The sequence below is a fragment of the Helianthus annuus genome, chromosome 17, assembly GCF_002127325.2.
Source record: "Helianthus annuus cultivar XRQ/B chromosome 17, HanXRQr2.0-SUNRISE, whole genome shotgun sequence".
Classification (NCBI taxonomy): domain Eukaryota; kingdom Viridiplantae; phylum Streptophyta; class Magnoliopsida; order Asterales; family Asteraceae; genus Helianthus; species Helianthus annuus.
The window spans coordinates 71,966,330-71,983,776 of NC_035449.2; the positions used below are offsets into that span (position 1 = coordinate 71,966,330).

Genomic DNA, 17,447 nt, shown 5'->3' on the forward strand with positions numbered 1-17,447 from the left:
TTTCGTCTTGGTTTATCTGGTCAAAGTCCTCATCGAGACTTGACGGTTCAATGAGCTTTCCAAGACAGAAGTTCTCGTAGGCAGTCATGAAGGACGCCAAAAGACTCATGTTTTCTTGAATCAACTTCAAACACCTTGCATCTACCTTTGGAATGTTCAAGCTTGTTCCTTGAGATTTCTGAGCTCCACTAGAAGAGTACATTCCTTGATTGGAATTGGTTGTTCCACTTGAACTGACATTGTTGCTTATAAAGGCGTGTTCACTTGCAGGAACTTCATTCTCTGAATATAGGGCAGCACCGGCTCCACCATTACTACCTTTATCCGTCAGTTTTGAAGCTTTATATAACTGAGGATCTTGGATCTTCTCAAAATCAGATGCTTGATCTTCCATATCTTGAAGACATGAAGATTCGGAATGGTTTAACCGCCTTCCGAATCACCATTACTCTTGATTTGATGTTTGTTTCCGCCAAACATCAAATTCGGATTGATCAAGACTGGTCCCACGGATGGCGCCAGTCTCCCCCTTAACTGTTGCATCAGTTCTGTGTGGCATCGATAATCTTCAATCATCGAATACTGCGCTTATAGGCTCCCCCTTAACAGAAGATATCATGTCAGCTTTCAACTTTGGTTGAGACTTGATCTTTCTGGCAGAGCACTGTGATCTTCAACCCTTCTAATCAAAGACTTGCTGACGATCACTTAAATGGCCACTTTGTGAAACCCGAAGAATCCAACATCAAACACTGTTGATCCTCCCCCTCAATCTACTCCTGAATCAAGTTAACGCGAACCGACCTACAACCACATGTAAGAATATCGCTCGATACATTAATCTTCAAACCTAACCAACAGCAGAAAGAAACATTAGACTTCCAAAGCCCAGCCTTGAACACTTCAAATTTCGCAAAGACATGAAGCTCAGTTCGATAAGTTAATAACAAACTGAACTTTGTAAAAGTACATCCACCATCTTGATCAGAGTCTTCAACCGAGTGTCTGAAATCATTTTATCTCGAATCTTCATGATCCAATCTCGTATCTTCACGAATCCACCAATTACCCGATGACTTTCGTCTCCAATCTGCCCCTCAATGTAAGAACCCCTATTTCAAGAATCAGATCAGTCACCAACTTGGAAGAGGTACCAAGAAGACTAATCTTCTCTACTCTAACCGGCATACGATAAAGGCATGGCCTTAAACTAGTTGCCAAACGAACAATTTGCTTCATCACGTCAACACTTGATTAAACCTCGAACAAACTTGACAAAACTCAATCATACACTAGCTGTAACTTGCTTCATGTTATAAACACTTCGCCACTAGTAAGATTAACACTAAGTTAATCTCAAAGATAGTAAACATGAATTTGTTTCGATGTAGCACCACGAGCTTTTGGTTTACAAAGAAAACAGGAATTTCAAAATGTTTACTCCCCTTTTTTCTTTGTAAACAATACAAAAATCCAAGCAAGTCTTATTCTCTTCACTTCCTCACTTGATCCGGACAACATAAGTATCATAAAACTTTTCGATAATCTGAAACCGACTTCAAGTTTCCAAACTACAGATAATTCTGACTCTTAGTTAGTTATCCGGTAACCCGGAATAACTAGAAAAACTCGAAACATGCACAACTCGAAACTTCCGAACAACACAAAGATCTAAATTTAGCTAAAAATCCGGTACCCTAGGTAACCCAGAATTCTAGAAAATTTAGAACTCGTAAAACCCAGAAGCTCTTGAAACCTCGGATCAAATCATTGACCAGTACTTAGAGTACAAAGGAATTCGAAACAAGCAAGGAAATAAAGGAAACTCTGAAGAAACCCGGAAACACGAAACCCAGACAAACAATTTGATACTCATAAAAAGCCGAAACGACTAGTTTGTTCCGAAACAAACAGTGGAGTGACAAACTCGGAGGATGATATAAGGAAACCCTGAACGACAACTTATCCGGACCTTTTGAACAATAAGAAAACCCGGACATGTTTTGACACACTGAAACTCGGAAACAACACATTTAATCAGAAACTAGAAACTCGGAGCCTTTATAAAGAATATAAAATCTGAACAATTTTGAAAAAGCCGGATACACCAGATACAAACCAGAAAGAGTGAACTCGGAAACTCGGACCTATTAATAACTCTAAATTTTAGATAACAAGAAAACTCGGACTCTTAAAGGAAGCAAGATAAACTCGGACCTAAAAGAATAACTCTGAATGAATTAAAAAAAAAAAAACTCTGAATTTCTAAACTCTGATTGATTCTTTTCCTTTTTTTTAAACTCTGATGTGAAACTCGGACCAATTTGTTAACACAAACTCTGATTAAGTTTTGCAAAACTCTGAAGTAAGAAACTTTGAATACTGGAAAACCCTGATCTTTCAAAGGAAAAACCTTGACATAAGCCTGAAAGGTGTAAACCTTGAAGTAGAAACTCTGAATATAAACCCTGAAGTAAAAACTATGAAGGAAAAACACTAAAGAAAACCCCTGACTTGATGTTCATAGACTAACTCGGAACACTTGATAGTTGAAACATCAGCTGCAAAACTCGGACCTTTTCAAAGTTTTTAAAACTCGGAGTTTAAAACTCGGAAGAACTTGAAAATTGAAACCTCGGAACAAATCCAAAAGCTGTAAAACTCGGAATAAAGGGCACAAACTCAAAACTCGGAACCTCTCAAGTTCTGGATTTAAAACTCAGAACTAAACTTTAAACAAACAAAGAGACTCCATATAATTCGGACCCAATGGAGATTCTAAAACTCGGACCTAATAAAGGTTCTAAAACTCGGACAAGGCTTAGAAACAAGTCTCCGGACTATCTCCCTAGTGTGACTTCACACTAGTTCACTAATACCCCGGAAACACAAACACAGAATGGAAACTCGGACGGGTATAACACTTACAAAAATCCGGACATTGCCTTTTTCAGATCAAAACCCTAGAACTGCAACAAGAAAAACCATCACAGCCGACGAACAGCTTCATTTTCTTCATGTTTTATGCAGAATCTTCACGTCTTCAAGATGTTTGGCGGAAACAAACATCAAATCAAGAGCAATGGTGATTGGGAAGGCGGTTAGACCATTCCAAATTGGTAACCATGCGCTCTGATACCACTGTTAAAGCACTCGATCGATGACAAACATCAGACATTGCTCTTGATTAAAGACATGAAGAACAATAAAAAACATCAAAAGATAGAAAGATGTAGAAGATGAACCCTTTATTAATGAATCAATCATCACAGATTACACAAACCAAAGGAGTATACATCATCTACAAGCTGGTTTAGATCACAAAGATCTAAACATAGCTTTCTCTCACTAACAAATAGTCTCACTCTCTCTCTAGAATGCCCACACAGATGAAGGGTGGCTGGGATTTGTGAGAGGTGCACAAAGCTTTCTCAAGGGTTCTTGTTGTCCTTGCCCTAATCCTATACAACACATATATATAGACTAGGGACTAAACTCGGACAAACCAATCTACACAAAAACCAAACCCTTGGCAAAAGTTCTTAGACAGAAACATGGACAAATTGTCCAAGGATAAACCTTGGACTAAGTTTCAAGACATGACGAATAAAGACCCTACAAATTGGAAGGCATGCACTTATCACCCAAAGCGCATTAACACATCCCGACATAGCTTATGCCGTAAATGTATTGAGCCAATTTGTCAGTGACCCAAGACATAACCACATGGAAGCGGTAACTAAAGTTCTTCGATATCTCAAAACAACACCAGGACAGGGCATCTTAATTCCCAAAGAAGGGGGTACTACTCTCACAGCCTACTGTGATGCCGATTGGCTGGGTTGTCCCATCACAAGAAGGTCCAGAACATGTTATCTACTCCTCCTGGGAGGAGCGCCCATTTCATGGAAATCAAAGAAACAATTTGTCGTTTCTTGTTCATCGGCAGAAGTAGAGTATGGTGCCATGGTCAACACTGTGAGCGAGATCGTTTGGATGAGATGGTTGTTGAGTCTTCTCGGTGCGCCCCCCATTGGCCCAATGCCTCTCTTTTGTCAAGGAGTGCGTCGAGTCTAAAGAAATACAACCCATGAAGACCGATACAAAGACACAAATTGCTGACGTCCTCACTAAACCATTAGGGGTGCATCAATTCAGGTTACTACTCGACAAGCTGGGCGTTCGAGACCTCCACACTCCAGCTTGAGGGGGAGTATTGGCCGAGATTTTATCTCCTACCATATGTATTTTTGGATACTAATTCATTGCCCCATATTTTCCTTTTTCGATTATTGCATTTCCTTTTTTGCCTTGATCTTTTCCTGTATTTAATCGATGGCCTATGGCCTTTCTCTGTATCTTTTCTATTGATGAACATTGAGTAGTAATATTTACCATGTCAATTTGATAGATTCTGGAAGCTAATGAAGGTTTTTGTTCATGATTCGGCCAAAAATCAACTCTGGTGAGAATTCCGGTGACCAAAAAACCAAAAATCCCTTTTTTCTTTGAAAATTTTCATGTAAGAGATTTAAAACATGATTATAAACACTTATTGATGTTCAATTTTAATTTCAACAACTAATTTTGAATATTTGATTCAAAGTGATGTTGAACATAAATGTGATGTAATATTTTTTATCAATTTTTATGAATTTTTCTGTTCTAAACACTTCAAACAAGTTCTATAATCGTTGTATAACATTTGATTAAGGTTTAATGGAGCTTCATAGCTCTGATACATAAGTAAAATTCCAGGATTTGATATTGTTATTCACAAAAATGAAGAACACAATGTATTCAACCAATTACCAATCCATTAATGTCTGGAATTCACTGTTCGATCTACCAAATGTATACATAAGTAAAATTCCAGGATTTGATCTTGTTATTCACAACAAATGAAGAACACAATGTATTCAACCAATTACCAATCCATTAATGTTTAGAATTCACTTATCGATCTACCAAATGTATACACCTCAATCTAAATAACACTGATTTGTATTGATTCACACAAAAGTTTTATTGCAAGATGCAAGATTGAGATTTTAGGGTTTAGGGTTCTAGAGAGTTCTAGTTGGTTTCTTATGATTGTGAGGGTTGGTATGACAATTAGCAAATGAGCTTGCTTATAAATGATGTGCCATTCACTAAGAAATTTCTTAGTGAAAATTCTTATTGAATATTCCACTAAGAAATTCCTTTGTGAAGGAAAACTCATTTCTAAACCCCTTAGTAACATGCGAATCACCTAGACAAATCACAACTTGATACAAACAAGACTCAATACATTAAACATGATCTCCCAGATATTGACATTATCCGTGCACCAACACTTTTCACACTAAAATGTACAAATCATCTGGATCAATCATGGTATATGGATTTGGGGTCTTTTTCCCACCTCACATCTGACATAGGTATTATGATTACTTCTCTCTTATCTTTATCTTCTCAAAGTAACATATTTATTGGGAATCACTACAAGAAAACGGGGCAATAGAAGTGACACCAATAGGCAGCGACAAGCCATATGTCGCCGCTATTGGTCGATCCGGAGCACGGTACCCTAGATCAGCCCCTATTACCTTTTTGCTGAACACCAGCCTTAAAGCGGGATTTCTTCCCTCTTTCCCCATTTCCCCCCCAATCCTTTCATCTTTCCCACCGAAAATTCCAGTGTGTTTGCTAGAAAATTCTGACCACTCACCTCGTATCTGACGTCACCACCACCTTATAGGAGCTTCAAATAAGGTTGGTTTTCTTTTAATTTTGCTCCTCATACCTTTTCAGTTTTCATCAAGGTTGTCTTCAAATCAATCAAAGGTGTTTAGATGTTGGTTTTGAAGTTGATCGGAGTGTTGGAGATGTTACAATAGGCAATGTTGTGTGTACTTTACACGGTTATGTGATAGTTAGATGTTGATTTTTTTTCTTTTTTGTAAAACTGCAGCCAGACCACTCATCGTTATCCCCTCTTTCAGCCTTTAAAAGAATTGTGAATTCTTCTTGGCTTGTTATTCTACACCTTCTTCAAAGGTGTAATGTTTAATTCTCCTGTTTCTTGAATTTTATCTTATAAGAATTTGTTTTCAGATTTCCAATCTACATAACCATCATTAGTAATTTTTTTGCTAATTGATTGATGGTCCAATATTCAATAATCTTACCTCAGTTTGTTACCTAGGTGACGATATGTAAAGCTTGTTATTGTTAAAGGAAGGGTCATGTAATGTAACAGTAGTTTTTGGAGGTGTAAGGAATCAATGGATCAGAATAAGGTTCCTGTTAGAGGAGACATTCATGTGATAATTGTCGATATGAGGTTTTCTAATTTCTTTAATGAGTCTTTTAATCAATATTTTTATAGGAATTTAGTGTTGTATTTGTGTATATCTGCAATTTGATATTGATTAGAAATATTTGATATTGTATAATCTACATTTGTGTATAATTTGCAATATGTGAATGTTATTTCAAGATCACTTCACATTCATAACTTTCTCATTTCTTGCTTCATGTGTTTGTTAATCAAAGTTTTATCTGCATACAGTGTTGAACTTTGGTAAAATCTATGATTTAGTATAGTATACTAACCAAGTGAATGCCATATGTTCCATATTAGGTGATCATGGGCTAGGAAAAAGTCACCCATACGGGTTGGGGTCGGAATGGGTCCGGGTTGGAACGGGTTTCGGGTTGGGTTGGGTCAAAATTCTCTTTTTTTACTAATATGCATTAATTATTCATATACTAACGAATAATTAATAACCTTTATAGGTTATCGGATCAGGCAATGGCTACCACAAAACACCCACCCACACCTTTCGCCCAAATAATAACCTTTTAGCACCATACATTGTCAAAAAAACTTTTATCTATACGACGTGGAAATTTAGTTTTCATGGAGTTTGACGTGTTTGGCTTTACCTTGAAGGATGCTAAGACTGGAAGGACCCTTTCTAGACACGATAATTCGGGTGACTTATATCTGTTCACATGGAGTTCAATTGTATTTTCTTGTGTCTTCACCAACTAATTGGCATGGTCATCATGGAGCTCAAGTTAAATTTGTTGTCTTCTTGTTACTTTATTTCGTGTACTCTAGTGGTCTTTGTCATTCTTTTTTGATTTCTAGTAGCAAAGTCTACCCTCTTTTTATTCAGATTTTGTGACTTCACCATTTTATATTATACATTGCGGTTTATGGAAATCCTCAATACCTAGTAAAACAAGCAATAAATATCATATGGTCCTAACCGATGACTTTACACAATATGTGTTGATACATTTATTCTGGATACGGCTCGTTCGGTTCGCCCGTGTTACGAGGTGAAGGCCAAGGTCAAGATATCCTCCTATCTTGACCCGGTATGATGCTTATCGTGTACGTGATGTATATCAGCGACGAAAGTGCAGATTGATGGGTAGTTGTTTTCTGTTTGCGGCTGCTTGTTTTTGATCTGCAAGTCTGCATGATTCTGCCTGTCTGCAAGTCTTGTTTGCTTCACACCCATCCACGAAGAACCTCAAGGACTGAATAACCTGCCTTGGCGAAGGTTGAACCTGCCTTGGCCGAAGAACCTGAATGGCCGAAGAACTCCATGTTCTTCGTGGGTGTATGTTTGCAGGCTATATTTCATGAAAGACCAAGTCTTTCGTGGTTTCTGGTCTTTCGTGGGCTTTGGATCAGGCCCAGCTCTATCTTTCGTAATGCTGTGGATAAGTGTCACACCCTAATATTTCCACGTATTACCGGTGGGACCAGTGGGGAGTATCGTGACGTAGTGACGTAGTTGATATCGTCATAGACAATTTATCACAGTTTAATACAGCGGAAGTCGAAAGATAAAATCATTACAAACCGAATGAAAATATCAAAGTATTACAAACAAAATGTAAAGGATCCACAGGCGGATCAAATAAAAGATAATTGTTCAACAGATTCTAAGTGACCAAGCTTGCAAGACTCTTTATCTATTCACTCAGGAGTAGCAAGCCTATTCCGTCTTGTACCTGCACTTTAACCTTTTGGAAAATACGTCAGTTTACAATGGTAAATACAATTAACTGACTCATTTTGAAAAATGTTTAAGAAAATTGATTTGAATGCACAAGGCACAAAACATCTTTTATAACTTGGGACAATTATTTAAAAATAATCTTATATACAGTTTTACATATTTGTCGTCCGTCAGGGCCGGTTAGAAGAGCCGGACAAGATTAATTGACATAGCACAGGTGTAATGCCCACAAGGAAAAAAAATCCTTATTGTGGGTTACCAATTTTTACATATGCAACTATCAGGTGTATGCCTACACCCCGTGCCTATGTCATGGTCATTTCAATGAATGATGCCAAGGATATCCAGGACATGGTCATTAACTCCCCAAAGGCCATATACCAAATAAAACAGATTAAAACGGGTTATGTAAGTATATTAATCACAATCCGATTTAAGTAACTATATACCCGACCAAGCGGTATTATTATAATACCGTATCCCAAGCCCGTACAACGGAAAATAAGTTAAAAGTATTTACCTGAGCAAGTATATATCACAATCAGAGAGTGCAAGTAGCTTTTACTAGGCTCCTAATCTGGAACGAAGGTTTTTAATAACCTATTAGATTCCTAACGGGTCTTAATTAAGCCTAAACTTAGACCGGTAAGTTTTAAAGGAAGATATACGGTTCTAAACGCACGATTAAGCGAAGACCGGATTAGAATGTGGTTTAGACCCCATAAGTTTGTACACTTGTATAATATAGGTAAACTAAACACATTCTGGATTTTGAGTTAAAAAAAAAAGATAAGGTTTGACCCGTTTCGGTTAATTTATGCAAACTAGTTACATAAACCGTACCGAACGCGAAAAATGCATAACGGGTAACCAAATGAGTCATGAACAGGTTTCCTAAGTTAATATGCATTAAATATGTTGTGATATCAGTAGAATACCTTCCATTATACCAAAAATGGATTTAAACTCAAATTATGCCCCGTAAGGGTATTTTGGTCATTTTAAAGCTTATAAAAGAGTTTAAATATTAATCTGAGTTTAAGGTCTGATTTAATCAGTAAAAATATTTATTTTTATAAGTCCTAACAGTAGGGTATTGAATATATGTGAAATTTATCTTTTATAACCAAACTATGCACCGTAGGGACATTTTGGTAATTTAACAAAGGCTTTAAAGGTCAAAATTAGAATTCCGATTTTAAAACTTTGGCTTACTGTTTAATTACATAAATTAACTTAAAATATAAGTAGGTATGAAGTCTTATATGTTTAAAATAGTTTTAACTCATACTATGCGTTTAAAACGCGTAAAAAGGCGTTTTTAAGCGATTTCCGGGTTTTATAAGAAAATCTGATATTTTTATCATTCCAGAAGGCTTAAAATATTTTTATCATTCCAGAAGGCTTAAAATATTTTATTTATCATATAAAATCAGTAGCAAAAAGTTTGGTATCAAAATGTTATGTAAAACTAATTTTATGCATGAAAAGGGTATAACCGACAATTACCGAATCAAAGCTATAACCCTATGTTATGCTCATCTTAAAAACAAATAAAAATCTTCAAAAATCCCAAAATATTATTTTACATCAGTAGGTAAAAAGTTTGGTGTCAAAATTCGGGTTTAGATAGGCTTTATGCTAATTACGCCATTTAATTAATAAAAAGCTTCTTAATTACCATATTGAGCATAACTCCTAATCTAGACCTCTAACTGATGTGAAAATTTATGGACATGTTTATAGTTCAGTAACAAAGGTTATTGTCTTTTCATATTTTCAAAATTCTCGTTTTAAGGTCAAAAGGGCATAATGGTGCATATAACGGAAACATGCATATGAATCGGATAACTAAGGAACCAAGTTGTATAATCACAGATGGTTATACTAACATGTAACTTGGTCCTAATAGAGCTCTAAGGCATTTCTAAAATATGCTACATTGGGTCAGAACTGATAGTCAAAGCAAAAGTCTACTTTTGCAACTTTCGGTTCTGAACCGAGCCTAAATTGAAAATTGTCGGGTTGAACATGCTTAGACATGTTCTTACATTAATTACCAAATATGAGTGATAAAACAGGTTGCATGGCTTCTACATTGCTAATTATGTGTTTATTTAAAAATCAGTTTTCTATTGACTTTTTATGATTAAGTTTGACCCGACAATTGACTTAGTTAGAGTAGAAATCAGAGGGTGCCCTTTTAAGGGTTTATTACCCATATAATTACCAACTCATAGGTACTTTTAGTTCGAGAATTGACTAGACCATTAGTGATTAATTACTAAGTCAAACCTTAATTATGACGGGTTTGACTTTAGGCCATTAAACTAATAAAACTGAATTAAGAGAGGTTAAGGAAGCTTACTGAAGTCCTTAGTCTGAAAATGAAGGTAATGGAATCTTGTTTGAGGTCCAGAGAACTCCAGAAGAAGTGAAGAAGTGTTTGAATGATTTCAAGTGAGTGCCCAAATGTTGCAACAATGTGTTGTAAATATATATGGACTTTAATTGATCAAGATTGTGCCAACAAAGTCTATGGGGTGATTCCTGATCATCACAGGTGTCCCTATTGCATGAAATCCCATTTGCGCAGCCCCTAGTATCAGTTTATAGGCATATAAGTCAGTTAAATAGGCTGCACAGGCACCCGTCATGAAATTTTGTCGCTCGAAGGTTGTACGCGACCCGCGTAAGAAACCTCAAAGGTCTTACGTGGCCGGTATGGGTGCTCTTATCTGGTTACAAAGTTTCAGCAATTTCATTTTAGGTCCCGGTGAGAATGATGTCGTCAACATAAACAAGAAGATAAATTAAGATACCTTGGTGATTGTAAATGAACAAAGATATGTCGGCTCGACTGTTTTGAAAACCACAATTAAGAAGGAAAGAGCTTAATCGTTGGAACCAAGCACGAGGTGCTTGTTTTAAACCATATAGAGCACGGTTTAGTTTACACACATGGTTAGGTCGGTTAGAGTCTTCAAAACTTGGAGGTTGTTCCATGAAAATGGTTTCGGTGAGGTGACCATTTAGAAATGCATTATTGACGTCTAATTGAAGAAGAGTCCACTTGTTGATGGTGGCGAGACTAAGAGCCACCTGGATGGTGGAAGATTTGACAACGGGACTAAAGGTGTGAGAGAAATCAAGCCCTGGTATTTGTGTGAACCCTTGAGCTACAAGTCGTGCTTTGTAGCGATCAATAGATCCGTTGGATTTGTATTTGATTCTATAAATCCATTTGGAGCCAATTATGTTGGTGCTAGTGGGGTAAGGAACAAGAGTCCAAGTTTGATTAGCATGAAGGGCTTTGAGTTCGTCATGCATTGCTTGAATCCATTTGGGATTTTTGAGAGCGGTTTTGATGCCTTTTGGAATATGAGAAGAAAATAGAGAATGATGTAGAGGATGAGTGGTGAGTTGAGCAAGGTGTGGAAAATGTTTTGGTTTGAAAATCCCATCTTTTGCACGGGTGATCATGGGATGGGAGTTGATGGTTTGGGTAGATGTAGAGGGTGCGATTGGTGAGTGTTGAGGTGGTTTTTGATGGGCTTGGTTTGAAGGAGGTGGAATGAGGGAGTTTGTTGATGGGGTTGGGGTAGATGATGGAGTGGGAGACAATTGGGCTGTAGATGGGCTGGAGGTAGCGGTAGGTGTGGAAGCCGAAGGGGGGTTATTGGATTGTGGGCTGGAATGTGTGGAGGTGGATGGACCGGAGGCGGGTGAATTTGGTGGGATTTGGATTGGGGTGTTGAGATTAATGGGTAATGGTTGGGGTGTTTGGTTGAGAGAAATGTCACATATAGGTAGGCAAGAAGTGAGGGTTTTTGATGATGTTGTAGTGGTTGGTGAGGGAGTGGGATGAGTGGTAGGAGTGGGTATTTGTTCCTCAAAATTTGTGATAGGTAAATTGGTAGTATTAGTGGCTGTAAGGTTTTTGTGAAAAGGTAGAATGTCTTCATCAAATTTTGCATGGCGAGTTGTGTAGACACGACCCGATGATGGTCAAGACATTGAAAACCTTTATACTTAGGACTATAACCAATGAATATGCAAGGGGTGCTTCTTGATTGAAGTTTATTTTTTGTATAGTCTCTAAGGTAGGGAAAACTCTACAACCAAAAATACGCATGTTTGAGTAAGTGGGTAGTTGATTGAACAGGATTTCAAACGGTGATTTGTCGTCTAGAAGTTTTGTGGGTAGACGATTGATAATGTAGGTAGCGGAAGTGAAAGCATCAAACCAAAAGGTGGGTGGGGCATTGGCATTGAACATCATGGCTAGACCCGTTTTGGTGATGTGGCGGTGCTTCCGTTCGGCCCTACCATTTTGTTCGGGTGTGTGAGGGCATGACAATCTATGATGTATGCCTTGTTGTTGAAAACAAGTTTGAACCTGATGATTGGTGAATTCGGTGCCACCATCACTTTGAAAAACTTTAACATATGTTGAAAATTGGTTTTGAACAAAAGTTAAGAAAGTGGTGAGTATGGCAAAAAGTTCGGATTTTGCTTTTAATTGATAGAACCAAGTGAAACAGGAATGGTCATCGATAAAAATAACATAGTACCGATAACTATCCTTGGAAGGCACGGGTGCGGGTCCCCAAAGGTCACAATGGACTAAGTCTAGAACATGTTGTGCGCGTTTTGGATTTTCAATAAATGGTAGGTATTTTGCTTTTGATAATTCACAAGATTCACATAATGGTGGTTTGGGTAATATAGAGGTAACAAAAACACGACCAAGTTTATTTAAAGTGGAAATTGTACCAAAAGAAACATGTCCTAATCGACTAGTTTATTTAAAGTGGAAATTGTACCAAAAGAAACATGTCCTAATCGACTATGCCATTTATTGAATGATGCGCGCAAGTGGGATGCAGAAAGTGCGCAACGAGAGATTTGTGACCTTGGGTGAGAACATAAAGGCCATTTTCGCACGTGCCTTTAGCTAGAACCTTTGCTGTTTTTCGGTCCTGAATTTGGAAAAAATCGTTAGAAAACAAAACATCAACTGGAGAATCATTTGTTAACCTACTAATTGAGAGTAGATTTTTTGTTAAATTAGGAACAACTAAGACATTTTGTAAAGTTATGGATTTATTTAATTTAGTGTTCCCAATATGAGTAATGGGTAATTATTTTCCATTTCCAAAGGTAACACGAAGGCTACCATTGTGAGGTTTTCAATTATTTAAACCATGAGTGGAGGGTAACATACGTGTTGTAGCACCTGAATCAGCGGTCCAATCCGGAGAATTGGATGCTATGTTGCATTGGGCATGAAATGCCTCGGCGAGATTTACATCAACAGGGACCGATTTTTGGGCAAAGGAGGCGAGTTGAGAACAGTTACTCGCATAATGACCGGTTTGGCGACAAAGTTGGCAATGTGGAGGTCGTTTGGTATAGGAAGAGGATCGGCCTCGTGAGGCAGAGGCGCGGCCTCTTCCACGAGAGGAAGAAGAACGGTTGTGAGAAGGTTTGTTCGGGTGGGCATAGAAGGTGGCATGAGGGGTTTGAGAACCATGTAATTGTTGGACAAACATTTCTTGATTCTCGGCGTCAGCCAAGAGATCACGAAATGAAGGGGCCGGACGAATGGTTCGTTGAGAGGTTGAAAAATTTTCAAACAAAGGGTCGAGTCCACAGAGGAACCAATGACGTTTGTCTTCGTCGCTTATGGGGTGTCCAATAGCCGCAAGTTGGTCGGCCAAGGCTTTAAATTTTTGACCAAATTCCAAAACCGAAGTTGTTCCTTTTTGAAGGGTTCGAAGGGAGTCTTTGAGGGTGTGGATTCGTTCAATAGAGGAGTTGCTTTAGGCATCGGCGAGGGCTTTCCAAAAGGCTTTGGCTGTGGTATGACCTATAGTTTCGGCCATGGCTTCTTCGGTTAGGGTAGAGTTAATGAGAAGAAGGACTTTTTGATCGGCAAGTTGCCAAGCAATGAAGTCAGGATTCGGGACAGTTTTGTTATCAGAGGTTATGGTTTCGGAAGGAGTAAAGTTGTTGCCGGTAATATGGTCGGAAAGTTTGAGTTACGAAAGGACCGGAGTAATTTGTTTCTCCCATGTGAGATAGTTTGAGGAGGTTAATTTGATGTTAATAAGGTGGCTAAGGGAATGGAGGGGAAGGGATTGAGTTTGGGCAGCCATGAAAGGGAAGAAGGATGCGACTGAAACAGGAACACGGAAAGGGGAAAAGCTAGGAAGAAAGGATCTTTGTTTTGTTTTAGGTTGATACCATATTAGATTGCAATGGTTCAACTTGAATTTTACATTGCTCTACAACCTCTTTATATACAAAACAATGACAACAACTAAGGAGATAATTGCTCCTCTAAACATGGCTACTATTGACTACATAATTGTACATAAAAGACTTGATGGAGAAGAGGATATTGCTCCAAGAATTATGTTGTTTCCTTATAGTTCCCATCACTCATACCCGTCTTCGATCGGGTTGGGAGGTGCCGAATTTCCTGACAAATGACCGAGAAGAGTTTTTGATTTATCTCCAATTGCTACACGGATCATATGAGCCCATAGGGCATAATTTTGATTGTTAAGTTTAAGGCTGATTGTGAGGCTATCGGACAGATTGTGTTTGGTGTTTTAGTTTTGGGAAGATTGAAAACCATTGAGAAGGTAGGCTAATTGGATTGAAAGGTCGATATTATTTTGAACAGTTAGGCCGCCGTCAGAAGACATGGTGGCCTTGGCTCTGGTTGTTTGAAGCGGAAAGGGTATATGATGACAGAACCGCTCTGATACTATATTTTCTAGATCAGAGAAAAATACTTTTATTCTATTGCTTAATGATTTAGAATAAACAAAACAACCCCAATAAATAGGGATACATGGCATGATAAATACGGAAATATAAGTTGGATAAAGGATCCAAAAGATCCTAAGGGCTAAATGATGGATGCTAATATGATGAAGGAAATCTCCCCAAAAAGGAAATGATAAATAATTTCTGATCCTATAATTTTATTTTCTAAGGCTATAGGGTGTGGTCATGACCCTCATGATCACCATGACCCTCCACATTAGCGTCATGTCACCTACTTCTAATCCATCATCCAAAACCACTACCCTAAGGGTGTGGTCATGACTCAAACCACTATTATCTTACTTTAATTTATTTTTATGAAAAGGAAAGAAAATATTAAATATGGAAAGTAGGCTCATGGTTGCCATGGTTTAATCCATGGGAATCATGGTGGATGAGACAAAGGGTGGTGTAGCAATCCATTAATAGTCCTACGTGGCGATTAATGACCCAACCATGCCCCTCACACCCTATAGCCTAATAGTATACTTATATGTGTGTGTGAGAGAAATCAGAGATATATATGTATGTATATATATGTGTGTGTGAGAGAAACAAAAACAATAACCCCCCCCCTTCTTGTTATAGATATCGCGGCTGATCACATAACCCCCCTCATAACATCGGGCGGGGCGGTGTTTTGGGGCATCATGGGGCGTTATAGCTCAATGTGGCGCTATATAACTCCCCCAATATGGATGGCTTTATCAGGTATTCTTTACTGAATTCATAATTAGATTCATTATGTAAGGTCAACCCAAGATTTACTAATTTTCAAACATAACCCTTCAACAACCTCCTAATTTTTTAATACAGTTGTTATCTTTTCTTTTAATTTGTTGTAGTAGGTAAGAAAATATAATTGTTAAAGATGTTTGATAGTGATATGTTAACTTAATACATTAATGTTTATCAGCACAGAAAAATAATAATAATTGTTATGAATAACTCAAGGGACTAGTATTTACACAAGTCATACACCTTGAGTCAACTCTACGGAAACTTGATCAAGAGAGGAAGATACAAGATGACATACCCTGGGCTGAAGCTGTTCATGGAGAAATTGAAGCAAATGATTTATAGTAACAATATTCCACTGGTCAGCAACCACCCATCAGTCTTATCTGAAATGCCTCTATTACAGCTGCTTTATCAAGAGCTTGGATCGATTATCCAAACTCTATTCTCTGAGAAAAGAAACTACCTACATAAGCTTGAAGAAGTAAGAAATCTGAAGGGAAGATTCAAAGATGTAGTAGAAGAGGCACACGATATGCTTGATCTTTTTGTGCTCGATACACATTCCAATTCCAAAAACCGAATATTTATTCAAATGTTACCTATCATTGACTTCCATCCAAGAACCGACAAACAGAAAAACCAATCTGTTTGTGCACTGACTGTGGATGTTATGAGATCAATCAAGTCTATCAAGGAGGAGTACTTTAGTATCCTCCATAGCATGAAGATGGAACCTCATCTAAGAACCGACAAACCGAAAGCCCAATCTGCCGCTGCTGGTGCTACTTCCTCCTCCAGAAATTCACTAGGATCGAACAGCCTATTGGATGAAATCGTAGTGGGTCTTGATTGTGAAGTTGATCTCATACGAGACAAACTTGCCGAAGATACGAGCAAGCTGGATATCGTCTCTGTTGTTGGAATGGGAGGATTAGGTAAGACTACCCTTGCTACCGAAGTCTTCACCGATAGTTTTGTTCATTATCATTTCAAGATACGTGGGTGGGTCACTGTTTCTCAAACATATGAGAAAACCGATCTGTTAAATCGATTATTGGTATCTATTGGAGTTAAAATAGACCTTGATAAAAGGCATCTTTACTCTCATCTTCGTGAAAAGTTGCACAAGTCTCTTATGTGCCAAAGATATTTAGTTGTCATTGATGATATCTGGAACACAGAGGCTTGGGATGACCTGAAAGTTGTGTTTCCCAACCATAATAACGGAAGTCGACTTCTGCTCACCAGTCGCCACAAAAAAGTTGCTTTACATGCAAACCCATATGGTTTCATCCATCATTTAAGATGTTTGACAGATGAAGAAACCTGGGAGTTGCTGCGTAAGAAGGTGTTCCATGGCCACGATTTTCCAGACTCGTTAACTGGACCTGGAATGCAAATTGCAAGAAACTGTCGTGGATTGCCACTTGCTGTGGTTGTCATAGCAGGCGTTCTAGCAAAAGAACCAGTAATCAAAGAATCATGGGAAAGAATTTCCCAGAGTGGCAGTTCATTAATCATCAAGGGGCACATGGAAACGCTGGCTTTGAGTTTGAACCATCTACCTGAGAAACTGCTTTCTTTATCTAGGAGGCTTCCCAGAAGACTATAGGTTTCATGTAGCAAGGTTGATTTGGTTATGGATTGCTGAAGGATTTATACAAGAATTCGAAAACCAAAGCCTAGAGGAAACTGCAAAAGATTACCTGATGGAACTAGTAGACAGAAATCTTGTAGTTGTTCAGGATATAAAGTTCACCGCGCCATCAAGACTTTCTCTGTCCATGATGTTTTAAGGGAGCTCAGCTCGGAAATTGCAAAAAAAGAAAGGTTTAACAT

General features: G+C 38.1%; 1 protein-coding gene across 1 annotated transcript; it reads left to right on the forward strand.

Moving 5' to 3' along the window:
• Positions 1 to 15,894: 15,894 nt before the first annotated feature.
• Positions 15,895 to 17,220, forward strand: LOC110925029 (putative late blight resistance protein homolog R1A-3). Its single transcript, XM_022169001.1, has one exon. It carries the CDS (start codon positions 15,895 to 15,897, stop codon positions 17,218 to 17,220), a length of 1,326 nt encoding a protein of 441 aa, XP_022024693.1.
• The last annotated feature ends 227 nt before the right edge of the window (positions 17,221 to 17,447 follow it).

Coding starts and splice junctions, on each gene's coding strand:
- LOC110925029 (XM_022169001.1), top strand. CDS start 15,895: ATGACATACCCTGGGCTGAAGCTGTTCATGGAGAAATTGAAGCAAATG.